This window comes from Macaca thibetana, chromosome X, assembly GCF_024542745.1.
Source record: "Macaca thibetana thibetana isolate TM-01 chromosome X, ASM2454274v1, whole genome shotgun sequence".
Lineage (NCBI taxonomy): Eukaryota > Metazoa > Chordata > Mammalia > Primates > Cercopithecidae > Macaca > Macaca thibetana.
The window spans coordinates 47,611,511-47,639,167 of record NC_065598.1 but is presented as its reverse complement, the minus strand read 5'-3'; the positions used below and the strand labels follow the sequence as shown (position 1 = coordinate 47,639,167).

Genomic DNA, 27,657 nt, shown 5'->3' with positions numbered 1-27,657 from the left:
GTGTGCATGTATGCGCGCGTGTGTGTGTGTTTGTGTTATTAGTAGAGACGGGTTTTTGTCATGTTGGCCAGGCTGGTCTCGAACTCCTGACTTCAAGTGATTCACCCGCCTTGGCCTCCCAAAGTGCTTAGAGGCATGAGCCACCGTGCCTAGCCTCTCCCCAGTTTTAAAGTATTTTTCTTAAACAATAAAATTCGCTTATATTTATCATCACTTTCCCATTCCAATTTCTATTACAGCAACTTGGGTTTTTGTTTGTTTGTTTGTTTGTTTGTTTGTTTTTTCTCAAGCTCAGAGTGTAGGAAAGAAATGTACTTGGAATTTCTTTCTGACTGGTATATAGGCTTGAAAGAAAAGTCAGTCCCACCAGAGACCTGCTTCTGACAAAGTTGTATTCACAGGCTAGAGTGTGGATTATTATTATTCTTTCTAGAAGCCTGGCAAGCTGATGACCAGCTAGAGAGGCACATCTTGAGGCCTTGAAGATATGAGGGCTGTCAGTTGGAAGCCAAACCTCACCATAAATCTAGCCGCAGGTATTAAGGGAAACCCAATTTAATTAATTAAATAAGCATAGTCCTTGGAAATGATACTTAGGAAAAATGTCTCCAGATTTAATAACAAACTCTCACAGAAAAATTAATAAAATCTACTAGTATTAAGAATCACTGTTTTGTCATAATGGAGAATAAGTGCGATACAAGAACAAAAGGGTTTATCAAATGATAGGTAGCTATAGATTTAAAAATAGCCACTAAAGGACAGCAATTAAAAATATACTTCAGGCCATGTAATCCCAGCACTTTGAGAGGCTGAGGCGGGTGGATCACCTGAGGTCAGAAGTTCAAGACCAGCCTGCCCAACATGGTGAAACCCCGTCTCTACTAAAAATACAAAAATTACCTGGGTGTGGTAGTGGGTGCCTGTAATCCCAGCTACTCAGGAAGCTGAGGCAGGAGAATCGCTTAAACCCGGGAGGTGGAGATTGCAATGAGCCACTGCACTCCAGCCTGGGTAACAGAGCAAGATTCCATTTCAAAAAAAAAAGAAAAAGAAAAAAAAGAAAGAAAAGAAAAAGAAAGAAAGAAAAGAAGAAAAAAACAAGAAATCAGTATCCAAAGCGTTGGCACCCTTTATGGACCCATAGGGAGATGTGAGATTTGATTACCTAGGCTCGTTGGGGCACAAGGCAGGGGAAATCCAGTTGGCATTAAGGAAGGGGGCTCTGGCATTCCTTGGCATGCAGTGACAGCTAGCTGTTTTCATGATCATCTGTGATTATCTTGGTTGAAGTGAACACTTCAAGGCCTCAGGTACTTGAGTATCCACCCCAACCAAAGAGTACAAAGAACATGAGGGACTGCTTCCTTATGGGAGTGGCTGCTTCCAAAGGTGCTGGTCGTTGCAAAGAATGGCAAATTGAAATTCCTAAATTCTCTGCTCAAGACACAAAGTGAAACTCAGGCATTCTGTAAGAAGAAATTATTACCATGCATGTCCATTGAATGTTTTGCCTACATTCCCGCTCTGTCATTTGAAACTTCAGGCTTCGATCATGAAAGAGGGCCTGGGGGGCTGGAAGAATGGTGTTGTGTGGCAGGATGCAGGAAAATGTACCTTTAACTCCTAATTCCCACTGAGCTTCCTGTGTAAGCACAATCCTTTTGGGTTAATTCTCCCCTGAAGAGACTGTATCTGCCTTAAATAAAGACCCTGTAGTGACCTGAACTGAGAGTGATTTTTTTTTTTTTTTTTTTTTTTTTTTTTTGAGACAGAGTCTCGCTCTGTTACCCTGGTTGGAGTGCAGTGGCACGATCTCGGCTCACTGCAACCTCCGCCTCCTGGGTTCAAGCAATTCTTCTGCCTCAGCCTCTTGAGTAGCTGGGACTACAGGTCCGTGTCACCACACCCGGCTAAATTTTTTTTGTATTTTTAGTAGAGATGGGGTTTCACCATATTTGCCAGGCTGGTCTCAAACTCCTGACCTCATGATCCGCCTGGCTTGGCCTCCCAAAGTACTGGGATTACAGGCGTGAGCCACCGCACCCTGATTCGTTTTAAGAGACTGATTCTTTTTAAGGGAAGCCAATTTTCATCTCTCCCATCCCACTCCTCTATCTCCAAACCTATAACTGTCTTATGTACCAAGCACTTTATGCGTTTTACAAATACTAATTCATTTAATCCTCCCAATAACCCCATCAAGTAGTTACTATTATTATCATCCTTATTTAACAGATGAGGAAACTGAGGCACAGAGAAATTAAGTATCTCTTCCAAGGCAACACAGCTAGTAGGTGGTAGAGATGGTTTTTGAACCCAGGAGAACACATGCTCTTGATTCACAACACTATCCTCCCTTCCTTCCCCACCCTGAGTGATCTGGTATTTCTTAATTAGAGCTTTGAATATATGGAGGAAGTGACAGAATACTGTGATGGAAGGGTACTTCCGGGCATTGAATAAATGAAGAGAGTCAGACATCACAGCATTTTTTGCATTGTTTATCAATACCATCCTTTATTAAATGCACAAGAGAAAGAAATGAAAGGAAAATAAAATCTGTCTCTTCGAATCTGAGTCATGGATGAATTTTCGGATCAATTTTCACGTTCATATCACACCCCTTGAGCCATTCAGATAAATCATGGCCAGAACAGTGCCGCCTCCAAGAAGTCCTGGGAAATGAAGGAAAAGAGAGAGCATGAAGTGGACAGGTTGATGGGGTGGCAGTGACACTATCCCTGGCTGCCCACAGTCCGGGTCATCCCCATGAACTTACCAGGCAGACAGCCCATTCTGTGAGGACACAATCTGCTTGGCACACATGATGTCATCCAGAATATGGCGATTGAGCAGGTCTGAGGGGGAAGAGAGGGACATGCTGATCTAGTGCATTGGGGATAGGGTAACAGTGAATGGAGGGCCCAGGGGTTTTGGGTTCTTTGGGGCCTGAAGAACCTCAACCACTATGTTGGCTGATTCTGGATGACCTTGATTCTCTTGTCAGTTGGTTATAAATGATCTTAATCACCATGTTAGCTGGTTCTGTACAACCTTAACTCATGTTGACTGATCCTGGATTATCTGGATGGTCATGTTGGCTAGTTATGAATAATCCCAACCCCCATACTATCTGGTCCTGGACAACCTCAATTTCCATTTGGGCTGGCCCCAAATAACCTCAGTCTCCATTTTTTCCTGTCTTGGACAACCTCAACTGCCATTTTGGCCAACACTGAACAACTTTAACTGCTATTCTGTCCTCAACAACACCAGTCTTATCTGGAAAGTTCTGTCATTTCTGCATGGAGGTTATCTGTTTCTGTTTCTAGAATCAGACATTTGCTTCTTTCCTCGGGGCCTGGGTAACTTCAACCCCAAATCAGGACAGTCTCTATCTCTATTCCACATGGAGGTAAGTTTCCTGTTTCCTGAGTCTAAGAAAACTGCAGTGTCCTTTCTGGGTGAGGATTGGGAGCTCTGAGCTCTGAGCTCTTCTGTCCTAAACAACCAAAAGTTGCTCAGGCAACTTTTCTCCTTTTCCCATCACTTTTCTCTTGTTGCAGGAGATTATGGCTTAAACAACCTTGCCCTCCAAGTGTGGGAGAGTAGGGCCCAGCAGGGCTTCAGTGTGTCCCCAGTGCTGACTTACCATGACAATCCATGTGGCAGAGGTTCTTGGTGGGTGTAATGCCATTGTCACACCACCAGGCAGAATTCAGTTGGAAAATGCCATATTCACTGCTGCCATCAGGATTGTGGTCCACGAAGGCGGTGTCAAAGCCACTCTCATAATGAGCCATGCACAGCCCTGGGGCAGGGAGAAGGGAGGCAAGGAGTAGGTATAGAGCCTGGGAATAGGGAAGGATAGGATGGGGGGAGGACAGGGATGGTTGTCATCTCAGTTGTGAGGGTGGTGATCTTGGTTTAGTGGTGGTGATGTTGGTGATTCTGGTGAGACGTCAGTGATGGTGGTAGCGATGGTATTCATGATGGTAACAGCAGTGATATTGATTGTAGTGATAGTGTTGATGGCAGAGATGGAGGTGATGGTTGTGAAGGCCATAACGGTGGTGGTGTTAGAGTTAGTTAAACTACTCAGCATAGTCAGTCAGGGAGTGACTCAAGGGCTCATGCCCTGGCCTGGAGAGGTGATAAAGGACAAGGGGGGTCTGGGTCTGAATGTGGTGGGTGGCTCAGGGGCAACTGGGATTCTCACAGTCTCCAATGCCGTAGCCCTTGTAGCCGTTCAGCCCTGCTCTCTCCAGTCTTGCCGCCAGCTCGCAGCGTTCATAGATCTTGGCATCCACAGTGACAACCATCAGTGTGGCCAAGGTCACTACCACAGTGCCCCAGGCCTGCATTATGGCACCTGTAAGCCCTCCCAGGTGACTTGCTCCAGACTCACCCTGTGGTGTTCGGAATTAGGGGCATTCTGGAACTCTGGGCTCTATGAGCAAAGGTCTAAGTGGTAGATTCTGGAACACACAGCACAGAAGCCTAAACACCTCCCAACACTGTTGCATTGGGGATTAAAGGCCCTACCTCCCAACACTGTTGCATTGGGGATTAAGTTTCTGACATCTGAATTTTGGAAGGGACATATTCAAACCATAGCACTCATCCTTGGTTCACCTCTCTGCACTTAAAGTGCTGTTCCATCCTAATTTACTGGAATGTGCCCCACGTTTCATATTACAAATGGCATATTACATATACATTCTTATGCCTGCTTTTTCAACTTCATTCTCATTCTGCCTTTTGTTCCTCCATTCACTTACACTGCCTTTCAGCCACTTATATTCACCCATACTAGGCCTCATATTATCACAATTCCCCACAGTCTACTTAGCATTACCCAAATTCTCTCATGTCATATTCCTTCTTCACCCCACTCACTCTCGCTCAGACTCATTTCCTTTCCTATATTTATCTCTATTTCCCACCCCTGCATCAAATGACTCTGGCTTACTCGCACGTGGCCCAGCCTTCAGCTTCTTTCATTGACCCGGGGCCTCATTATTTCCCCCATTCATTCCCTTTCTGCCCCTCCTTCACCTCTATTCTCTCAGATGCTGTCCCAGGAACACCCCCATTTCCTGGAGCTCTGTCCCTATTACTCCCAAACACTAGGTGAAGTTACCCACATATACTTAGCCTACGCTTGGTCACTGTTCTTTCTCAGTTTTCTCTTCATTGCCTCCATTTACTTTTACTCTGCCTCTCACTGCCTCATTCATTTAAATCTATTCCCATTGTAACCCCTATCACCCTCTTCTTGCTCATATTCTGCCTCCCAGTACCCACATTCTGTCACACTGTGCCTCAAATTCGTTACTTTTGCTCACATCGGGCTCCCCATGTTTCCTCGCTTTACTCACCCAAGTAAAGGTGAGTTCCACTCTCTGCCTCGCAATACCCACCTTCACCCATCCTCTGCTCTTCACTTTCATTCCCTCTCACTCTGCCCAACATCATCTCCATTCATGCGCACTCTTCAGCTCATTCATATTTGCCGATTCCCACTGGGATCCCTGTACACCCACGTTCCTGGGCTACTACCCTGTATTACGCCCATCTAATCCCAGTCATCTCTAGTCACCCTTCTCCCTCATAGCACCCGCACTCAAACTCGGCCTGCTTCACATTCTACCATGTCTCCATCTCCACTCTTTTATTCTGTCCTTCCCGCACCCCATTCTTCCCTTTCCATCCCACATTACCCACATTCACTCCTATTGTCTCCCTAAATTCCCCTCTCTTCATTCATCTTGTGCCTCATAAAACCACCATTCATTCACACTCTAATCCTTAGTACTCATATAAACTCCACTCACATTCACCCCCTTCAGTTGCCCCATTCAGAGTCTGTTCCCACTTTCACCTTTTTTCTACTGAGACTGTGCCTTATTTCCCAGCATTTACTTAATCTCATCATAATCTCATATTCATTCATAATTGATGTATGCATAGTCATTCCCTCACTTTGGCCCACATCCACTCCACTCTGGTGTTCATTCACCTCCATTCCATTGCCCTTTGCCTCTCCTTGCTCTCATTTACTCCCAATTTGCCCTTCAGTCACCATTGTTCATGCTCCTCACCCACCAGTCCCATGTGTCTCCTGTTCGCTGACACTCACATTGGCCAACACAGAAAAGTCTGATGGATTGCACAGGATTTGATTTGGCTGCACGCACCAATCCCACCACAAACACCAGTGGCTTCAAGAGGAGGGAAGCAGACTCCTCTTTTGGAGGCAGGTAATCCAGGCCTAGTGTGGTGGCTCCAAGGTCACCAGAGACCTGGCTCCTTTTGTGCTGTTGTTCTGTCAACCTCACCTGCTGCCTGTGGTCCAAAATGACTGCTCACAATTGGCAAGGCTTTTGTGGTCTTGATAAAATGTATCTTAAGAGCAATTGTAATGATAACTCGCCAGCCACGTGGGGGCTTCTCTCATTGTCTTTCAATGGGAATGTCATATCATGCAGACTCTGTGGTGGGACCAGCCACCTATCAGCTTCTCACTCTCCTTCACCTAGCTACCTGCTGCTTAGGTTACTGTATGAGGAGGTCATACCTGTAGGGACTGATGGTAGAGGTTACCCAGGACAGACAGTGGGAGTCCTCGCTCTGCAGCAGCAAAGTTAGCCTCACATAGCTTGTGCATGCACACCGTGGGCCCTGGGATAGTTTCTGAGGCGCTGTATCACTGGCTCCTCTGCCCCCCAACTCCCACCAACCCTAAAGGATTTCCTCCTTTGTGTAGGTGTGTGTGTACAAGGTGGTTGGAGATGACGTTTAGGTGCTAGAAGGGGCGACACTGTGATGAGCCCTAAAGGACCAGCCCTTTCTATTTTCTACCTCCTAATGCATTGAGAGCGTGGATAACTTGTATACCCAGGAGGTGCTGCTGTGTCAGGGAGCAAGAGATGTGAGTTCCTTTTTTACTTTCTTTCTTTGTCTTGTCTGCTGGGAAGCTCCATTCCTTTTTGTTGTTGTTTGTTTTTTTTGTTTCTGAGATGGAGTCTCACTGTGTTGCCCAGGCTGGAGTGCAGTGGTGTGATCATGGCTCACTGCAACCTCTTCCTCCCGAGTTCAAGTGATTCTCCTGCCTCAGCCTCCCGAGTAGATGGGATCACAGGCGCGCTACCAAGCCCGGCTAATTTTTGGTATTTTTAGTAGAGACAGGGTTTCACCATGTTGGCCAGGCTGGTCTTGAACTCCTGACCTCAGGTGATCCGCCTACCTCGGCCTCCCAAAGTGCTGAGATTATAAGCATGAGCCACCACGCCCAGCCCAATATATGTGTATTTTTAACGTTACTATATAATGTTAGATTGCTTCAGACTGGTCTTTACAAATCGGATCCTTTTTATGGTTTCCTATATGTCCAGAATGAAATATGAGCTCCCTGGCCAAGGAGGCCCTACAGCACCTGGCCCCAGCCTACACCTCCTACACTCCCAACACACTGACACTGTCTACTCATTCAGAAAAAGCAACCTGTTAGCCACCACTTAATACACCCCTTCACCCCTGGTGTGTGTGTCCCATATCGCCGTTTATTTTTCAGCTTGTCTGCATACCGACCTACCGTCCTTCAAATGCTACAACGTAAACTCCCAGTCCTGGCCACTGGATGAAGCCAGTGGCTTTTCCCTACCTCCTACTCTTTGTGCACGCAGAGCAATTTAGCCACAGACCCCGCCATCCCGTTCTTTTACACTTGCAACCCTGTTGCTGCCCTCAAAGTTCAAAGTGCGAAACTGCCGCCTGCTAGAATCTTTTCCTTAGTTGGGCACTTCCCCTCCCCGCCTTGCCGTAAGAAAATTGGTGTCTGAAGTCTTAGGAGTACCGGCCTCTGCAGAACTAAGTAAACACCCGCTCTGCGACGCAGCCCCAGAAGCAAAAAGACACGGTGACCGCGGCCCTCTCGCCTGGAGGAGTGACGTCACCGGCAAGACTACCTTCCCTCTGCGCCTGCGCTGCGGCCCCATGTTGACTATTGGCGGACGGGGTCTCAAAGGCGCCACTGAGCGTGCGCAGAACCGACCGCTGCAGCACTTTAGGCTGCGGTGCCAAAGAGTCGGTCCCGAAGCGGAAGTGCTTGTTGGGGCCGGGCTTTGTAACGGTCTCCTGAGCAGCGAGCAGAAAATCTGTTATCCAGAGAGAGTGAGGTTGAGGGGGCAAGTGCTAGGGGTCGTGGGCCGAGTGATGGGGAGTTCTGCGGGATGAGTAAAGAGGGAGCTGGGGGTTGAGTGATGGGGGACCGAGACCGAGAGGTCAGTGGACGAGGTTCTAGGGGCTCGCTGGTGAACAAAGTTATGGGGGCTAAGCAGGATTGAATGGAGCTTATTAAACTTTGACTTTTACACATTTTCCAGCACAGTGACCTGCCCCTAAGGGTTCATGCCCATCCCTCAGGCCCCTCTTTAGACGCGCCCCGCTCCTCCCTCTGCTCTATCCCCTTGCCCAAGCCCCGAGGTGGGGACCTGGTGTGAATGCTCCGGCCGAAGTGAACCTGCACCCCCGCACCTGAAGGCCTCTTTCCGGCTCCTGGGCAAGGCGGCCCCGGTGAGGTGAGCAGAAGGAAGGAGAGGCACCTGCGAGGTCTCACCTGACCCCGGGCCTCGCCCAGAGTTGGGGACCTGGGAGGAGGGGTAGGTGCGGGGTCTGAGGGAGATGGGGGTAAAATGTAATTGGGACAATAGTTTTAGAGTGTGGTTTTTTTGGCATTTAATAAATAACATTTGAAGTATAGATTAATTCAGAAATAGAGGAAAAGAAAATCAAAAGGAACTAATTCTTCCCCCACGCATTTAAATGTCCATTTTTAGACATTTTTGGTGTGTATAGGGGTATGCCTTTTAAACATTTAACATATAGCTTTAAAATGGATTCCCACAGTTTTAAAACCTACTTTGTTTTCATATAAAAGTTTAATGTAATTCAGCTTAAGATTTTTTTGTACACCTTTAAAAAACGTTTAGTTGAGATATATGTACCACAAAGTGCATAGATACTGTACAATTCCATATAACGCTTTTAACAGCTTTGTAGCATTTTATCTTTTATATTTTGTTATTATTAATCCCTTATGTGTCATAGAGGATCGTTTAAGTTTGGCATTATTAAAATCAATGCTGAGACGTGGGTACGTACAGAGAAATTACGATACATTATGATAAATTATTTCCTTAAGGAAAATACCTAGAAATACACTTTATAGGTCAGTACACAATTTAAGATATGTGTGTATAAAACCTTTTGTGTTCAATGTTCGCATGAAGAGTGAATAATACATAGATTGTTAAAATCACATGGTTGCCCAGACTCTGGTTCCAGAGAGCAGTCTGATGGCCAGCTGATGTGAGGGGATTGCTAGGCAGCTAATTCTGGGCACTGAAAGTCTGATGGGGTCTCCTCATCTGCTCTACTCTTCTCCACTTGTTCCAGCTCAGCCGTTACACATATCTGCTTTTTCCCAAGAAGAGCAGGAAATGGCCAAACCCCAGGTAAGTATGTTGTCTGTTTCTTCATTCCTCTATTTTACTGTGGATGTAGCGAAATATGTGGAAATCCCTGCCATAAAATAGGAAAGTATTTGTAAATAAGGATTAGGATTAGACAAAATAAGAGACAACAGATCAAGGCCAAGTTAGAATGTAGAGGTGTGCAGGACTCAGGGTGTAACAGATATTGATGTTGGGTTGTCAGTTTCTCTTTGAGCCTTCTGGTAGCCAAAGGAAACATAAGCAGTACCTTGGCTCACCTTACTCATCAGGAGAGAGCACACAGCCTTCATGGGAAGTCAAGGTTGCCTGGAATTGTGTTTAAAGGTATTTCTTTGCTGGGTCTTCATGTGGATAGTGCAGTTGCCCTCAACCACAGCCTGGTGACAAATGCTTTCCTGCAGATATGTCCTATAGCTTTCCTCAGTGAGCTGGAGATACCACATCAAAATGTAACTTGGGAATGAAATCTCTTAGGGAACCTGCTTGTCTTTCCAATGATTTTCCTGAAGCAGTTTTCTTAGTTGGACTTTGAATTATCTTCTGTCCAAGAGACAAAAATTTTTCAGATACCTGCAACCCACCATATTTTTTCTTTCACTTTAAACATTTTTATTTTTTAAATTAACATACAGTGAAATTGATTTTTCTGTTAGATTGGTGTAACTAATCTATAGGACAGATAATAGTTTCATCACCCCAAAAAACTCCTTCATGCTACTCTGTTAATAGTCATATCTTCCCCAACCTGTAACCTCAGGCAGTGGCAGGTCTGTTCTGTGTCACTATAGTTTTGTCTTTTCAAGAATGTCATATAAGTGGGGTGTCATGTATTATGTAACCTTTTCTTTCTGAGATGATTGATTTACATGCAATTGAAAGAATAATACAGAGAAATCCTGTGTACTCTTTTCCTAGATTCCCCCAATGATAACATCCTGCAAAAACCATAGTACAATATCAAAGTCAGGATGTTGACACTGATATGGTCAAGCCCCATCATCGCAAGAATCCCTCAAGTTGTCCCTTACGGCCATAGCCACTACCCTTCCTCCACCATACCCATTCCTAAACTCTTGGCAGCTACAAATCTGTTTTCCGTTTTGGGAATTTTGTCATTTCAAGAATGTAATAGAAGTGGATCGTATGGTATGTGACCTTTTGGGATTTTTTTGTGTTTGTTTCCACTCAGCACAATTCCCTGGAGATTCATCAAAGTTGTGTGTGTCAGTAGTTGTTTCTTTGTTATTGCTGAATAGTAGTCCATGGTATAAATGTTCCCCAGTGTATTTATCCATTCTCCTGTTGACATTTGGGTTATTTCCAGTTTTTGGCAATTATGAGTAGAGCTACTTTAAACAATCATGCACAGGGCTTTGTGTGAACATAGGTTTTCGTTTCTGCGGAGTAAATATTGGATTACTGGGTCATATGGTAAGTGTATGTTTAACTTTTTAGGAATCTGCCAAATTCTAGAGCGGTTGAACCATTTTTCATTTCTCCCAGCAATGTATGAGTTCCAATTGTTTCATATTTTTGTCAGTACTTGGTATTGTCAGTATTTTTTATGTAGTCGTTTATCTCATAATGATTTTAATTTGCATTTCCTTAATGGTTAAAGATGTTAAGCATCTTTATATATGCTTATTTACTTTTGGTCTATCCTCTTGATGAATGTCTGTTCAAAAGTTTGTGCCCATTTTTCAACTGGATTTTCTTGCTGTTGAGTTTTGAGAGTTCTTTATATATCCTTTATACAGGTCCTTTGTCAGATACACGGTTCGCAAATGCTTTCTCCAAGTGTATTGCTTGTCCTTTTCTTCTCGTACATTGTTGTTTGCAGAGCAAAACTTTTTAATTTGGAAAATTTCCAATTTATGAATCATTTATTTATGGATCATGCCCTTGGTGTCATGTCTAAGAACTTTGCCTAACACTAGGTCATGAAGATTTTCTCCTATTCTATAATTTTATAGTTTTAGATTTTACATTTAGATAGATGATTCCTTTTGCATTAATTTTTTTTTTTTTTTGAGATGGAGTCTCACTGTATTGCCCAGGCTAGAGTGCAGCGGCGCCATCTCGGCTCACTGCAACCTCCACCTCCTGGGTTCAAGTGATAAGAATCACTTGCCTCAGCCTCCCGAGTAGCTGGGACTACAGGCATGCACCACCACACCTGGCTAATTTTTATATTCTTAGTAGAGTTGGGGTTTCACCATGTTGGCCAGGCTGGTCTCGAACTCCTGACCTCAGGTGATCCACCCACCTTGGCCTCCCAAAGTGGTGGGATTACAGGCATGAGCCACTGCGCCTGGCCCTTTTGCATTAATTTTTGTGTAAGGTGTGAGGATTAGGTCAGGGTTCATTTTGCATATGGATTTCCAATTGTTCTAACCCCAATTGTTAATAATTTTTTTTGCTTTTATTATTTTATTATTTAATTTTTATTTTATTTTATTTTTTTGAGACGGAGTCTCGCTCTGTCACCCAGGCTGGAGTGCAGTGGTGCGATCTCAGCTCGCTGCAAGCTCCGCCTCCTGGGTTCACACCATTCTCCTGCCTCAGCCTTCCGAGTAGCTGGGACTACAGGCGCCCACCACCACGCCCGGCTCATTTTTTGTATTTTTAGTAGAGACGGGGTTTCACCGTGTTAGCCCAGATGGTCTCCATCTCCTGACCTCGTGATCCACCCGCCTCGGCCTCCCAAAGTGCTGGGATTACAGGCATGAGCCACTGCTCCCGGCCTTAAATTTTTTTTTGAGATGGAGTCTTGCTCTGTCGCCCAGGCTGGAGTGCAGTGGTGTGATCTCGGCTCACTGCAACCTCCGGCTCCCAGGTTCAAGCAATTCCCCTGCCTTCCTCCTGAGTAGCTGGGACTACAGGCATGCACCACCATGCCTGGCTAATTTTTGTATTTTTAGTAGAGATGGGCTTTCACCATGTTGGGCAGGCTGGTCTCAAACCGCTGACCTCAGGTGATCGCCTGCCTCGGCCTCCCAAAGTGCTGGGATTACAGGCGTGAGCCACTGTGCCCGGCCTTATTATTTTAAATTGACACATAATAATTATACGTATTTATGGGGTATACTGGGATGTTTTGGTAAATGTCTACAATGTGTAATGATCAAATCAAGATAATTAGCATATCCATATCAAACATTTATTTCTTAGTATTGAGAACATTGAAAAGCCTCTCTTCTGGCTATTTGAAAATATACACTAAATTGTTGTTAATTATGGTCACCCTACAGTGCTGTAGAATGCTAGAACTTATTCCTCCTATCCAGCTCTACTTATGTATCTGTTAACCAACCTTTGGCTACCCACCCCCCAACCCTTCCCTGCCTCTAGTAACCACTGTTCTTCTATGAGAACAACTCTACTTCTGTGAGAACTTTTTAAGCTTCTACATATGAGTGAGCACATGCAGTATTTATCTTTCTGTGCCTGGCTTATTTTACTTAGGATAATGTTCCCCAGGTTCATCCATTGTTGCAAACGGCAGAATTTCCTTCTTTTTTCTTTTTTTGAGATGGAGTCTTGCTTTGTCGCCCAGGCTGCTTGGCTCACTGCAACTTCCGCCTCCCAGGTTCAAGTGATTCTCCTGCCCCAGCCTCCTGAGTAGCTGGGATTACAGGCACCTGCCACCATGCCCGGTTAATTTTTCTATTTTTAGTAGAGATGGGGTTTCACCATGTTGACCAAACTGGTCTTGAACTCCTGACCTCAGGTGATCTGCCTGCCTTGGCCTCCCTATGTGCTGGGACTACAGGCGTGAGCCACTGCTCCTGGCCTGAATTTCCTTCTTTTTAAAGGCTGAATGATATTCCGTTGTGTATATATGCCACATTTTCTTTATCCGTTCATCCACTGATGGAAACTGAGGTTGATTCCATAACTTGGCTGTTGCGAATAATGCTGCAGTAAACATGGGATTGTAGATATCTCCTTGACATACTAATTTCAGGTCCTTTGGATATATACCCAGGAGTGACATTACTGGATCATATGGTGATTTTTTTTTTTTTGAAATGGAGTCTTGCTCTGTCGCTTAGGCAGGAGTGTAGTGGTGCGATCTCGGCTCACTGCAACCTCTGCCTCCGGGGTTCAAGAGATTCTCCTGCCTCAGCCTCCTGAGTAGTTGGGACTACAGGCGCCCACCACCACGCCCAGCTAATTTTTTTGTATTTTTAGTGGAGACAGGGTTTCGCCATGTTGGGCAGGCTGGTCCCAAACTCCTGATCTCAGGTGATCCACCTGCCTCGGCTTCCCAAAGTGCTGGGATCACAGGTGTGAGCCACCACATCCGGCCTCCTCTAAGCACTTCTTTAGCTGCATCCCACAAATTTTCATATGTTGTATTTTCATTTTTGTTCAGTTTGAAGTATTTTCTAATTTTCTTTGAGACTTCCTTTTTGACCAATATATTATTTAGAAGAATGATGTTTATCAAGTACCTAGAGATTTTCCTGTTATCTATTACTATAAAAAATTCATTATGGTCTGAGAACATATTATACTTTGTATGATTTCAGGTCTTTTACACTTGTTAAATTTGGTTTTCTGACTCATGGTCTTTCTTGGTGAATGTTCCATGTGCACTTGAAAAGAATGTATATACAAAATTAGCCAGGCGTGGTGGCACGTGCCTGTAGTCCCAGCTACTTGGGAGCCTGAGGCAGGAGAATCCCTTGAATGCGGGAGGCAGAGGTTGCAGTGAGCCAAGATCACGCCACTGCACTCCAGCCTGGGCGACAGAGCGAGACTCCGTCTCAAAAAAAAAAAAAAGAAAAGAATGTATATTCTGTTGTTTTACAGGAGTGTTTTGTATATCTCAATTGCATACAGTTGGTTGATGGTGTTTAGTTCTATATTCTTGCCGATTTTCTGTCTACTGGTTCTATCAGTTACTGAGAAAAAAGTATTGAGTATACAGTTATTATTGCAGATTTGCCTGTTTCTCCTGTCAGTTGTATCAGTATCCCTTCATATATTTTGAAGCTCTGTTGTTAGATGCATACACTTTTAGGAGTGTTATGTCTTTTTGGTGAATTAATTAATTTTTTTTTTTTTTTTTTGAGATGGAGTCTTGCTCTGTCACCCAGGCTAGAGTGCAGTGGTGCGATCTTGACTCATGGCAACTTCCCCCTCCTGGTTTCAAGTGATTCTCCTGCCTCAGCCTCCTAAGTAGCTGGGATTACATGCGCCCGCCACCACGCCCAGTTAATTTTTGTATTTTAGTAGAGACGGGGTTTTGCCATGTTGGCCAGGCTGGTCTTGAACGCCTGACCTCAGGTGATCCACCCGCCTCAGCCTCCCAAAGTGCTGGGATTACAGGTGTGAGCCACTGTGCTTGGCTGGTGAGTTTTTTTATCCTTATGTCATTCATTATCCTGGATGAGTTTTGGCTCTGAAGTCTACTTTGGCTGTTATTAAATATGGTCACTCCAGTTTTCCTTTGGTAGTATTTCAGTGGTATACTTTTTTCCATTCTTTCTCTTATCCTACCTGTATTATTATATTTGAAGTATGTTGTGTGTGTGTGTGTGTGTTTTAGCAGGGTCTCCCTCTCACCCAGGCTGGAATGCAGTGGCATGATCTCGGCTCACTGCAGCCTTGACCTCCCGGGCTTAAGTGATCCTCCCACCTCAACCTCCCAAGTAGCTGGGACCACAGGCACACACCACCACAATTGGCTAATTTTTTGTAGAGATGAGGTTTTGCCATGTCTCCCAGGCTGGTCTCGAACTCCTGAGCTCAGGTGATCCGCCTACCTCGACCTCCTAAAGTGCTGGGATTACAGGCGTGAGCCACCGCGCCCCACCAGGATATTCTTTTAGACAGCATGTAGCTAGGTATATTAGTCTGCTCGGGCTGCCATAACAAAGTACCACAGATTGGGTGGGTTAAACAACAGAAGTCAATTTTCTCACAGTTCCAGAAGCTGGGAAGTCCCAGATTAAGGTACTGACTGATTTGGTTTTAGCCTCAGGCACTCTTTCTGGCTTGCAGCTGGCCACCTTGTTGCTGTGTCCTCATATGGCCTTTCCTCTGCTCACACACACACAGCAAGCTCTGATGTCCATTTCTCTTATATGTATACCAGTTCTGCTGGGTTTGGCCCCCACCCTTATGACCTCATTTAACCTTAATTACCTTTATAAAGGCTCAGTCTCTAAATACAGTCACATTGCAGGTTGGGGCTTCAATGTATGAATTTGTAGGTGGGAGTACAATTCAGTCCATAACAGTTGGGTAATATTTTTTTAATCCATTTTAAAAATTTCTTCCTTTCAATTGGTACATTCAGTCCATTGACATTTAATGTAATTATTGATGCTCTTGGATTTAGGTATTTACCACTTTATTACTTGTTTTCTGGTTTTTCTCCCTTTTTTGTTCCTCTGTTTCTCATTTTCTGCCTTCTTTTGGGTTATTTGAACATTTTCTTAGATTGCATTTTTATTTGTCTGTTGTGTTTTTTACTATATCTGTTTACAGAGTTACATATTTTTTTTTTGGTGGTTGCCCTGCAAATTACTGTGTATATTTAAGTTTACACAACATGCTTAGAATCAATATTTTACCTCTTTAAGTGGAGTGTGTGAACCTTACCATCTTATAAGCCCCTTTTCCCTCTCCCCTTTATGTTTTTGTTGTCTTATGTATTAATATTACTTTCATATATACTGAAAGTTCTACCATAAAATGTTATTTCTCTTCCAACTGTCAAATGTATTTTAAAGAACTCAAGGATAATCTATTCTATTTACCCAGATTTTTACCACTTTGATGTTCTTCCTTCATTGTTCATAACCTAAGTTTCCTTCTGATATCATTTGCCTGTTATGAAGAACTGCCTTTGGCAGTTGTTTCAGAGCAAGTCTGCTGGCAACATAGTCTTGGTTTTCCTTCCTTGAGAATGTCTTCATTTCACCTTCATTTCTGAAGGAGATGTTTACTGCCTGTAGATTTTTCAGTGGACTGTTGTTTTCTTTTGGAACTTTCACAATGCTGTTCCACTTCTTCTGCATGCCCTGGTTTCTCATGAGAAATCCACAGTCATTTAAATAGTTGTTCTCCTGTAAATGATATGTTGTTTTTCACTTGTCCTTAGTTTTCAGCAGTTTGGTGATGATGTGTCTGAGTGTGGATTTCTTTGGGGTTATCCTGTTTTGAACTTGCTGAGCCTCTTGAACATACAGATTTTTGTCTTTTGCCAAATTTGGGAAAGTGTTCAGGAATTATTTCTTCCAGATATTTTTCTGTACTATCCTCTTTCTCCTCTCCTTTTGGAACTCTGATGGCGTGAATTTTGGACCTTTTGGTATTGTCCCACAGGTCTCAGAATCTGTTCATGTTTCTGCAGTGTTTTTTCTATTTTTGGGATTAGGTAATCTTTATTGGTTTACCTTGAAGCTTACTTGCTCTTTTCTCTTATCTCTGTTGTGTTGAGTCCATCAATTGAGAGTTTATTTCAGTTATTATCTTTTTCAGTTTCAAAATTTTCATTTGGTTCTTTTTTTTATTTTATTTTTGAGACAGAGTCTCGCTCTGTTGCCCAGGCTGGAGTGCAGTGGTACAATCTCGGCTCACTGCAACCTCTGCCTCCTGGGTCCAAGTGATTCTTCTGCCTCAGCCTCCCAAGTAGCTGAGACTACAGGCGCCTGCCACCGTGCCTGGCTAATTTTTATATTTTTAGTAGAGACGGGGTTTCACCATATTGCCCAGGCTGGTCTTGAACTCCTGACCTCATGATCCTCCCACTTCAGCCACCCAAAGTGCTGGGATTGCGGGTGTGAACCACCGCACCCGCCTGGTTCTTCTTTATATCTTCTGTTTCTTTGGTGAAACTTTCTATTTTTTTTTTTGGTTCCTGGAGTGTTTGCCCTTTCTTCTTGGGGTGTTTTTATAATAGCTATTTTAAATACTTTCTCAAATAATTCCAACATCTGTGTAATCTCAGTGATGGTGTCTATTGATTGTTTTCTGTCATGCAAGTTGAGATTTGATTGGTTCTTTGTGTACCATGTAATTTTGTATCGTGTCCTGGACATTTTGAAGATGCTGTTATAAGTTGGGGTTATGTTTAAATCCTGAGGAGAAAGTTGATGTTTTTGTTTGTGATAGTCAGTCAGCCTGGTTGAGTTCCGGCTGCACGTTCTAATCAGCCTTCTGTGGTTTGTGGTTTCAGTGTCAGTTCAGTTTTCAAACCTATGCAGTGCCATTCAGACCTGTCCTGTCTGTGTGTGACCCTGTGGCCATTCTGGGACAGAGGCGGGCAGTGGTTTGTCCCTTAGTTCAGTTCTCAAAGTGTTCGCTTTTCTGTTTAGGATTAGATCCATCCATGCACAGCTTGAGGGTGAGCCCGGGAGTGGATAAATGATTGTATGGGGTGAACTCCTCCTCTCCATGATTTCCTGTGTACTTTTTGGTTCCCTGTGGCCCTCCTTGTCCATCCTCCTGACAGAAAACTGAGACTCTACTTACTGTGCTATGCTACACACTTCCCCAACTGTGCCTGGTTCTTTTTACCACTCTTCAAGCCAGATCCAGAGGGCTGCTTCTTGAGTTCTCTCTCTCTCTGCTTCTCAGTGCTCTCTTCTTGGTTTGATAATGCCTTGATCCTGGGCCGGGAGATACCAGAGAATAAGTGGCAAACTCACAGTCCATTTAGTGGTACTTTAAATTCTGATGTTTTCCCATAATCTACTTGCTCCTTTTTTTTTTTTTTTTTTTTTTTTTAAATTTTCAGAGTCATGAAACTGCTAGTTCATGTGTTCTGTCCAAGTTTTTGTTCTGTTTTGTTTTGTTTTGAGACGGAGTCTTGCTCTGTCGCCCAGGCTGGAGTGCAGTGGCACAGTCTCAGCTCACTGCAACCTCAGCCTCCCAGGTTCAAGTGATTCTCCTACCTCAGCCTCCCAGTTAGCTGGGATTACAGGTGTCCACCACCACACCTGGCTAATTTTTGTATTTTCAGTAGAGACAGGGTTTCACCATGTTGGGCAGGCTGGTCTCCAACTCCTGACCTCAGGTGATCTGCCCACCTCGGCCATCCAAAGTGCTGAGAATACAGGCGTGAGCCACCACGCCTGGCCTTTGTCCAAGTTCTATACTTGTATTCATTGGGAAAGACAGGGTAGAATGTGCTTCCTCCATCTTGCTTGTGCCATACTGCACTGCCCACAGGACCAAGATCTTGGGTATGTACTTGTGTGCTCCAGTTGCCTCGCACTAGCCAGAAGGCACTGCCCCAAACCTGTCTGCCATCTCAGCTGCGTTTTACCACCATCACTGTGGGCCTTTGACAAACCATAGTTGCCATGCTGCTGAACTGCCAGGCAGATTCTGCAAGCAATGGGAAGGTTGGCTGTGCACTCACATATCTTTTTATTGTTGTTTCATTGTGGGATTTTTTTCTCCTCTGCTGGTCTTTTTTTTTTTTTTTTTGAGATGGAGTCTTGCTCTGTTGCCAGGCTGGAGTGCAGTGGCATGATCTTGGCTCACTGCAACCTCCACTTCCCGGGTTCAGGCAGTTCTCCTTCCTCAGCCTCCCGAGTAGCTGGGACTACAGGCGCGTGCCACCACACCCAGCTAATTTTTTTTTTACTTTTAGTAGAGAAGGGGTTTCACCATGTTGGCCAGGATGGTCTTGATCTCTTGACCTCATGATCCGCCCGCCTCAGCCTCCCAAAGTGCCAGGATTACAGGCGTGAGCCACTGCGCCCAGCCTCTTCTGCTGGTCTTACAAAAGAAATGGAACTCTCTCATTGCAGATGGAACGGTTGCACAAAAACTACTCAGGAATCTAAAAAAGATGTGAATATAAAAAGGCACAATTGGCCAGGCACGGTGGCTCACGCCTGTAATCCCAGCACTTTGGGAGGCCGAGGCAGGTGGATCACCTGAGGTCAGGAGTTCAAGACCAGCCTGGCCAACATGGCGAAACCTTGTCTCTACTAAGAATACAAAAATTAGCTAGGTGTGATGGCGGGTGCCTGTAATCCCAGCTACTCAGAAGGCTGAGGCAGGAGAATTGCTTGAACCCGGGAGGCGGAGGTTGCAGTGCGCAGAGATCGCACCACTGCATTCCAGCCTGGGCAACAGAGCAAGACTCCATCTTACACACATAAAAAAGTATGATTGGTTAAATCACCCTCTGGAGAGGAGGGGACTCATCTTCACAGTTTGCTAAAAGTCCCCAGGGAAGTTTGTCTCTCATTCTTTCCACCCCTTCCTCTGATTCCCTTTCTCCTCCCTATGTATTTATATAGAATTGGTCATTTTTCTGCTCTGTTGTTCCTGGTTCTTTCTTGATGCTTTGAGATTCATTCTTTTATCACTTCCCTTGTGTTAGAAGAACTTCCTTTAGGCATTTTCTTAAGAGTAGGTCTGCCAGAGACAAATTCTTTTAGTTTTCCTTCACCTGAGAATGTCTTAATTTCCCCTTCATTCCTGAAGGATAACTTTGCCAGATATAGAATTGGTGGTAGACAGTCCCTTTTTGTTAGCACTTGAAAAATATGCCACTTGTTTCTAGCCTCCATGGTTTCTGATGAGAAATGTGCTGTCATTCAAATTTTTTTTTTGTTGTTATTTTTTGTTTTGATTTTTTACCTATAAGTAATGCATTGTTTTTCTCTGGTTGCTTTCAAAATTTTTTCTGTTTCTGTAGTTTTCAGAAGCTTAATTTTGTCATGTCTTGGCATGAATTATGGATTTGGTCAGCTTCTTGAATCTGCAGGTTTATGTCTTTTGCCAAATTTGGGACGTTTTCAGGTATTATTTCTTCAAATACTCTTGTAACCGCCTTCTGTTTCTCCTCATCTCCTTCTGGAATGGCAATGATATGAAGTTTGATCTTCTGTTATAGTCCCATGTGTCCCTGAGATTCTTTTCATTTTTTTTTTTCAGTTTTTTTTCACTTGTTTTTCAGATTGAGTAAATTCTATTGATCTTTTCTCAGGTTCACTGATTCTGTCCTTTGTCATCACCACTAAACTATTGATCTCATTCAGTGAGTTTTTATTTGCTTGTATTTTTTGGTTCTATAATCTCCATTTTGTTCTCTGTTTCATAACTTCTGTTTCTTTGCTGAGATTTTGTGTCAGAAGAACTTGTAATCATGGGAGCATTTTTGTGTTGGCTGCTACAAATCTTTGTAAATTGTTACTGGGCTGAATTGTGTCCTCCTCAAATTCCTACATAAGTACCAGAATTAGTGCAGAACGTCCAAGTTAAGGGCTTATTCCCGCAAGACTACCTCCATTTCAGATGCCAGCCATGAGTGGGGTGCCCAGGCTACCTGCGTTTCTGCCTGGTTGACTACAAATTCAGAGATTCCCAGGTACCCTTCAGGTTCAGTTATTTGTTAGAACAACTCACAGAACTCAGGAAAGCACTTATGATTATTAGTTTATTATGATGGATACAACTCAGGAACAATCAAATGGAAGAGTTCTATAGAGCAAGGGATGGAAGAGTACAGAGTTTCCTTCCATGCCCTCTCTGGGTGTGCCGCCCTCCCAACACAGTGTGTTCGCTAAACCAGAAGCTCCCTAACCCTGCCATTGAGGGGTTTCTATGGCAGTTCCATAACATGGGCATGATTGATTAAATCACTGGGCATTAGTGATTAACTCAGTCTGTAGCCCCTGTCCCCTCCCTAGAGATCTGGGGGTTGGCCTGAAAGTTCTAACCTTCTAATAATATGCTTGGCTTTAAATTCTAACCCCATCCTGGTGGGGCTCCAGGGAATGTGGTTGTGCGTGTTGACACATGTGCCTTTCAGAGAATTCTTCTTTATCCTGGTGAGCGGCTTAGTGCCTGTGTCTGACCCATGACCAGGTGTTCCTCTCCCAGGAAACCTGTTTATTCTGGCAGACACCCTTGTGGCTCTTGTCTGACCTGGGTACAGCTTATTCCTACCAAGATAGCCACTCTCTAGGAGAGCCCTGACTGGGAGAGAAGTTAGGTTTGGGTGTGTGGGGCAAGTGAGATGCAGAGGAGGCAACTCAACAGAACACAGGAAGTCACAGAGGCAGCACATTCCTTACAGGTCCAGATGGAAGAGGGCAGCACACCTCGCAGGGACAATGGGATGCAGAGAGCTGTCCACGACATACATGCTTAGCCAGTGAGTGGGGACAGAGAGTGTGTTCTTACAGCTGTGGAGGCTGGAAGTCCAGGATCAAGGCACCAGTAGGGTTGGCTTCTGGTGAGGCTGCTCTTCCTGACTTGCTGAGGGCTGTCTTCTCGCTGTGGCCTCACATGGCCTTTCTTCTTTGGGTGCAGGGAGAGAGAGAGGGAGCTCTGGTGTCTTTTTCTCTTCTTATAAGGACACCAGTCCTCTTGGATGAGGAACCTACCCTTATGGCCTTATTTAACCTTAATTACCTCCTTAAAGGCTCTCCCTCTACATATAGTCACATTGGGAGTTAGGATTTCAACATACAGATTTTGGGGGGACATAATTCAACCCATAACAATTATAATTCAAGCGTAAACCATCATTTTTCTTTTGTTCCCTTATTGATAGAATTTTGGGTTGCTTCCATTTTTGTTTTAACAAAGAGAGTTAGGAAGGGAATGAATGTGTATGTCTGTATTCTTGTGGAGACATTTCTGTAGGATAGATTCCTATAACTGGAATTTCTGAAATAAAGAAATTGTTTTAATTTTTAAGAGGACTTGCCAAATTATCTTCTAAAAAGGCCTAAAAAGGTCATGCTGTCACTAAGAGTGCAACAGAATGCTTGTTTCTGAATATTTTCCCCACAAGCATGTATTATCAGTGTTTTTATACCTTGCCAATCATATAATTGATGGATGATTGCTCACTTTCATTTATTTATTAATGAGCTTGACCAAATTTCCACATGTGCTAGCCATTTCCTGTAGAGAAGTTGCGAGAATGGTTCAATGAATAATTGTATAGCTTTTATCTAGATTCACCAGTTTTTGACCTTTTCCCACATTTATTTTTACTTTATTTCTGTATACATATGCGTATGTGTGTGTCTGCATACACACATATGTATGCATTTATTTTGGGGGTGACAGTTTGATAGTTAATGGCAGACGCAATAGCATAATGACAGCTTACTCCTGCTAGCCACTTCAGATAGTCTTTATGTTAGTCATCACTGTGCAGACCCTAGTGGGGCTGTATGTTGAGCCCTGTACAACCTAGTACCTGTCCATTAATTTTTTAGTGAGAAGCCCATCAGTCTCTTATTTTGAGACCCTGTTATTGAGTAACCAGACCCAGATTTTTGGAGGAAGGCTGTTGCCCAGATTATTTAGGGAAGGGTACCTGATTTGTATTTTTATGGATATTGTAGATATCAACAAAAATATATTTGTAGACGTTGGTGATTAATTTTTATTATTTTGTCAGTAGCTGTTTTTTTTAATGCCTGAGAATTTGTCAGCTATGATTCGGATTTTGTTGTGGACTAATTGACCTGACCTCCTGATGAACGCTACTCTGGCTCAATAATCAGCAGGAGTGGCATAAACAAACCTAGAAATTTGAAATAATGATCATCATTCTCCAATGAAGGTGCTTGGCCTAGGAATACAGATATTTGTAAGAGTAGGGTTGGCCAGAGGGGCCTGAGTCCTGGACTGTAAGTCTCTTTAAAGACTATAATGTCTTGGCTATATATTCCAAGTCTGATGTGGGGACAGATTTCTCCTACAAAGCCTGACAGCTGAAGTCTTTGTAATTGTCATTGGTCAGACCTTTTTCACACATAGAGTTTTAGCCAGGAGCTGGACTCCTCAATTTCCTAAGAGCAAGGACATTCTCCTATATCATTAAATTACACTGAACACACTCAGAAAGTTAACATTGATATAATACTATTATGCAGTATATATTCTTTATATTTTAATCTGGAAGACTTCCTTAGCATTTCTTCGTTTTTTATGTCTGTGACATTTTTAAAGCACATAGGCCATCCATATTGCAGAACGTCCCTCACTTTGGATTTGTCTGATGTTTCCTCATGGTTTGATTGAGTTCGTGCATTTCTGGCAGGAAAACAGTGTAACTGATGTGTCCTTGTTGTATCACATCAGGGGCAAATGATGTCAATTTGTCTTTTTTTTTTTTTTTTTTTTTGAGAGTCTCACTCTGTTGCCTAGGCTGCAGTGCAGTGGCGCCATCTCGGCTCACTGTGACCTCCGCCTCCCGGGTTCAAGAGATTCTTGCGCCTTAGCCTCTCAAGTAACTGGGATTACAGGTGTGCGCCACTGCGCCTGGCTAATTTTTGTAATTTTAGTAGAGGTGGGGTTTCACTATGTTGGCCAGGCTGGTCTTGAACTCCTGGCCTCAAGTGATCTGCCCATCTCGGTCTCCCAAAGTGCTGGGATTACAGGTGTGAGGCCACCACACCCAGCCCAATTTGTCTCTTTTTTGATGATATTAACTTACTGATCACTTGTTTCTGTCACTAGCCACGTTTTTCTGCTGTAACATTACTATTTTTCCTTTGTAATTAATAACTAATGTGTGGATGATACTTTGAGGCTACATAATTGTCCCATTTTTCATCAAACTTTTCACCTATTAGTATTAATATCCATTGATGAATCTTGCCTGAATCAGTTATTGTGATGGGTACCAAATGACAATTTTCTAACTCTTATTATTTCTTCTGTATTTATTGTCATTTTACTATGAGGCAAACCTTCTTTATCTCCTTTATTTATAATCAGGAATAGAAAATTTTTATTTTTATGGGTTTTTATTTTATTCAATGAATATTACTGTCATTATTTCTATGCTCAGTTGTCCCTGAGTTGGCCTGTGGGAGTCCCTTTAAGCTGGCTTTTGTGTCCTTTTGACACATCCCTATAATTTTTTGAACATTTTCTTTAGAAAAAAAAATTATAAAGAAAAGAGGTTTATTTGGCTCACAGTTCTGCAAGCTGTACAAGAAGCATGATACCAGCATCTGCATCTGGTGAGGCCTCAGGAAGCTTCTACTCATGGCAGAAGGCAAAGAGGGAACAGGTATGTCACATGGCAAGAGTGGGAGCGTGAGTCGGGGAGGGAGGCACCAGACTCCTTAACAACCGGATCTTGTCTGAACAAATAGAGTGAAAAGTCACTCATCACCAAAGGAATGGCACCAAGCCATTCATGAGGGATCCATCCCCATTACCCAAGCACCTCCCACCGTGCCCTCCCTTTAACACTGGGGATCACATTTTTTTTTTTTTTTTTTTGAGACAGTCTCTCACTCTGTTGCCCAGGCTGGAGTGCAGTGGCATGATCTCAGCTCTCACTGCAACCTCCACTTCCTGAGTTCAAGCAATTCTCATGCCTCAGCCTCCCGAGTAGCTGGGATTACAGGTATACACCACCACTGCCAGCTAATTTTTGTATTTTTAGTAGAGATGAGGTTTCACCATGTTGGCCAGGCTGGTCTCAAACTCCTGACCTCAAATCATCCACCCACCTTGGCCTCCCAAAGTGCTGAGATTACAGGCATGAGTCACCACATCCAACCGGGATCACATTTTAACATAAGATTTGAAGGGAGAGATAGCCAAACTATATCAGTCCTAAAAGTGGAATTTTAAGGCTTTGGTAGGTTTGGTCCATTTCTGAGCTCTGAGCGTTTTCTTATTTTCTGGCACAAGATGTTCCAGCCTTCATCTTTAACTTTACTTGCCCTAGCCCTGGAATCAGCCATTTCTCCAAGGAGCTCTGGTTCCTGTTAATGGATAATTATATTTGGAAACCAAAATCTGGGTGCTAGCTGTGCTCATTACTGCTGGGGCATCGTTACTTCTAGGCCCTTTCAGTGAACAGAGATGTGTGTATGGACATATATATCTACATCTATATGTCTACATCTGTATGTGTACACACATACACCACACACACATACATACATATTTTGAGTTCATATAGCATCCTGGGAATCTTAGTCATCCCTCATTGCATATTTGCATCTCCCTTCTTTAACAGTGAGAGCACTGGTTCCTAGCATCAATAATTCACTCATTTGTTCAGTCTACAGTATACATAAAGTAGAGTCAGAATTGCTGCACCCACATCACTGTGGAAAACCAACCTGCTGAATATAATACACAATTTGTTTGTATGCCTTTTATCTTTAGACTAAGGATAATGTCAGGATCTCAACCTCTGCTTTCTTATTGTTTCCATTTATTTGTCTGGTTGACCATTGCCTATCCCTTTACTTTTAGCCTTCTTGAATCACTTTGTTTTAGTTGTATTTCTTGTATACAACATACAGCCGGATCTTGCTTGTGAGTCAATCTGGAGATCTTTTTTTAATAAGCCTTCTTAAGGCCTAATCACATTGATTGATTTGGCTGGTATGTTTGGTCTAAACTGACATATTGTTTTATTTTATAATCATTATGTATATTATGTTGCAATGACTTCTGTATTAGTCAAGGTTCTCTCGAGGGACAGAACTAATAGGATAGATGAATATATGAGGGGGGTTTTATTAAGGAGTATTGACTCACACGATCACAAGATGAAGTCCCACAGTAGGTTTTCTGCAAGCTGAGGAGCAAGGAGCCAGTCTGAGTTCCAAAACCTCAAAAATAGGGAAGCCGACAATGCAGCCTTCAGTCTGTGGCCAAAGACCCTGGCAAACTACTGGTCTAAGTCTAAGAGTCCAAAAGCTGAAGAACTTGGAGTCTGATGTTTGAGGGCAGGAAGCATCTAGCATGGGAGAAAGATGAAGGCCGGAAGACTCAGCAAGCCAGCTCCTCCCACCTTCTTTTGCCCTTTATTCTGGCTGCCCTGGTGCCCACCCAGACTGAGGGTGGGTCTGCCTTTCCCATTCCATTGACTCAAATGTTAATCTCCTCTGGTAACACCCTCACAGACACACCCAGGAACAATACTTTGCATCCTTCAATCCGATCAAGTTGACATTCAATATTAACCATTATAAGTCTACCCCTTGGCAACTTAAAACTGTACACATCTCCTGAAATCACACATAAATCTTCAAGTAAAGACAATAATAAGGTCATAATTACTTCTAACACGATACAGCTATTCCTGTCACAACTGGAAGCACACTAATTCTTAGCCTAAATGCTGTTACATAAATTTAACAACAATTAAGTGCTGATATGAAGTCAATAAATCTTATGTCACATGATAAAGAAAAAAGGAAATAAAATGAAGATATTTTCTTAATACAGGTGTAAACATGCACAGACATATTTTTAACAAAATAAGGAGGAAATCCTCATGACAATTACAGTCCTCCTTTCTGCAGCTGCTCATGTGGTCATAGCTGATATTGATAACTGCCTTCTTCTATCCATTCTGTATTCCCCTTGCCTTCAGCAAACACCTCAGTGGGTTGTGGTGTTTTACCCAGTAGAATGACCCAAACCTTCTTTCCTGAAGAGTCTGGGCCATTTGTAGTCCTGCCTGGAATGGGTTGGTGTAGTTTCCCATTGACCTTAATCACAGGGCATGGTAATACTAAGAGATGCCCTAAGGGATCTCCTGTATTCCACACATACTCTTCTTTACCTTCATTGTGGAGTATTAGACTGATTTCATCTTGATGGTGTGGGTCAGTCACCCCAGCCAACACCCTTTGTAGCCTGTTGACTTACAGGTAGGAGGAGCCCAAAGTGGCCAGGTGGCAATCTTAACTTCCAGTTTCAGGGAATCATTGTTGTGTCTCCTGGTGGCAGCATTCCTCCCTCTGGAACTAAGATCTCTAGGCCGGCAGAACATAATGTTGCAGGAACAGGAAGCAAAACTTTTGCTAGTGGGTCACTAGGGGTGATGGTGAATGGTGCCACTTCCACTTCCACACCTTGATTCAACTTAAGAGTTCTCAGTATACACTCAGGTTTAATAATTTGGTAAAATGACTCATAGAACTCAGGAAAGTAAATACTTATGATTACAGTTTTATTATAGCAAAAGGATACAAGTAGAACAAAGGGAGAGATGCATAGGGTGAGGTCTCAGAGGGTCCCAGCCATGAAGCTTCTGTTGTTCACCTTCATGTCACCCTCCCAACACATTGAGATGTGACAGTATGCACAGTATTGCTGACCAGGGAAGTAGTATTGTTGACAAGGAAAATATAGATGTATTTTCAGTCTT

The 27,657-nt window shown here is 43.4% G+C and overlaps 2 protein-coding genes across 6 annotated transcripts in view; one reads left to right on the top strand and one right to left on the bottom strand.

Moving 5' to 3' along the window:
• Window positions 1-2,490: 2,490 nt before the first annotated feature.
• Window positions 2,491-7,974, bottom strand: LOC126945655 (sperm acrosome-associated protein 5). 2 transcript variants are annotated; one of them, XM_050775753.1, is made up of 5 exons: window positions 7,862-7,948; window positions 4,223-4,481; window positions 3,656-3,814; window positions 2,783-2,861; window positions 2,491-2,678 (listed from the first exon to the last, which is right to left on the bottom strand). In XM_050775753.1, exons 2-5 carry the CDS (start codon window positions 4,365-4,367, stop codon window positions 2,582-2,584), a joined length of 480 nt encoding a protein of 159 aa, XP_050631710.1. In that variant the 5' UTR covers window positions 4,368-4,481; window positions 7,862-7,948; the 3' UTR covers window positions 2,491-2,581. The 2 variants fall into 2 exon arrangements, with proteins under 2 accessions (XP_050631710.1, XP_050631711.1); XM_050775754.1 differs by having other exon boundaries at window positions 2,503-2,678; window positions 4,223-4,453; window positions 7,862-7,974.
• A 59-nt stretch (window positions 7,975-8,033) lies between these two features.
• The window catches only part of ZNF182 (zinc finger protein 182), a 30,227-nt gene continuing 10,603 nt past the window's right edge, over window positions 8,034-27,657 (top strand). Inside the window, exons 1-3 of one of the 4 annotated variants that reach the window (XM_050775621.1) lie at window positions 8,034-8,183; window positions 8,391-8,585; window positions 9,463-9,521. In XM_050775621.1, coding sequence (XP_050631578.1) covers window positions 9,507-9,521 — 15 coding nt within the window. In that variant the 5' untranslated portion in view covers window positions 8,034-8,183; window positions 8,391-8,585; window positions 9,463-9,506. Of the gene's footprint in view, window positions 8,586-9,462; window positions 9,522-24,408; window positions 24,544-27,657 lie in introns of all 4 variants that reach the window. The other 3 variants (XM_050775620.1, XM_050775619.1, XM_050775622.1) reach the window with 3 other exon arrangements.

What these genes read in the sequence shown, in the direction of transcription:
- LOC126945655 (XM_050775754.1), bottom strand. Translation starts at nt 4,367, where the DNA reads ATGCAGGCCTGGGGCACTGTGGTAGTGACCTTGGCCACACTGATGGTT. An exon ending in GGGCTACGGCATTGGAGACT is followed by an intron (nt 3,815 to 4,222) that starts GTGAGAATCCCA and finishes TCCCTGCCCCAG; the next exon opens with GGCTGTGCATGGCTCATTAT. An exon ending in CTGCCACATGGATTGTCATG is followed by an intron (nt 2,862 to 3,655) that starts GTAAGTCAGCAC and finishes CTTCCCCCTCAG; the next exon opens with ACCTGCTCAATCGCCATATT.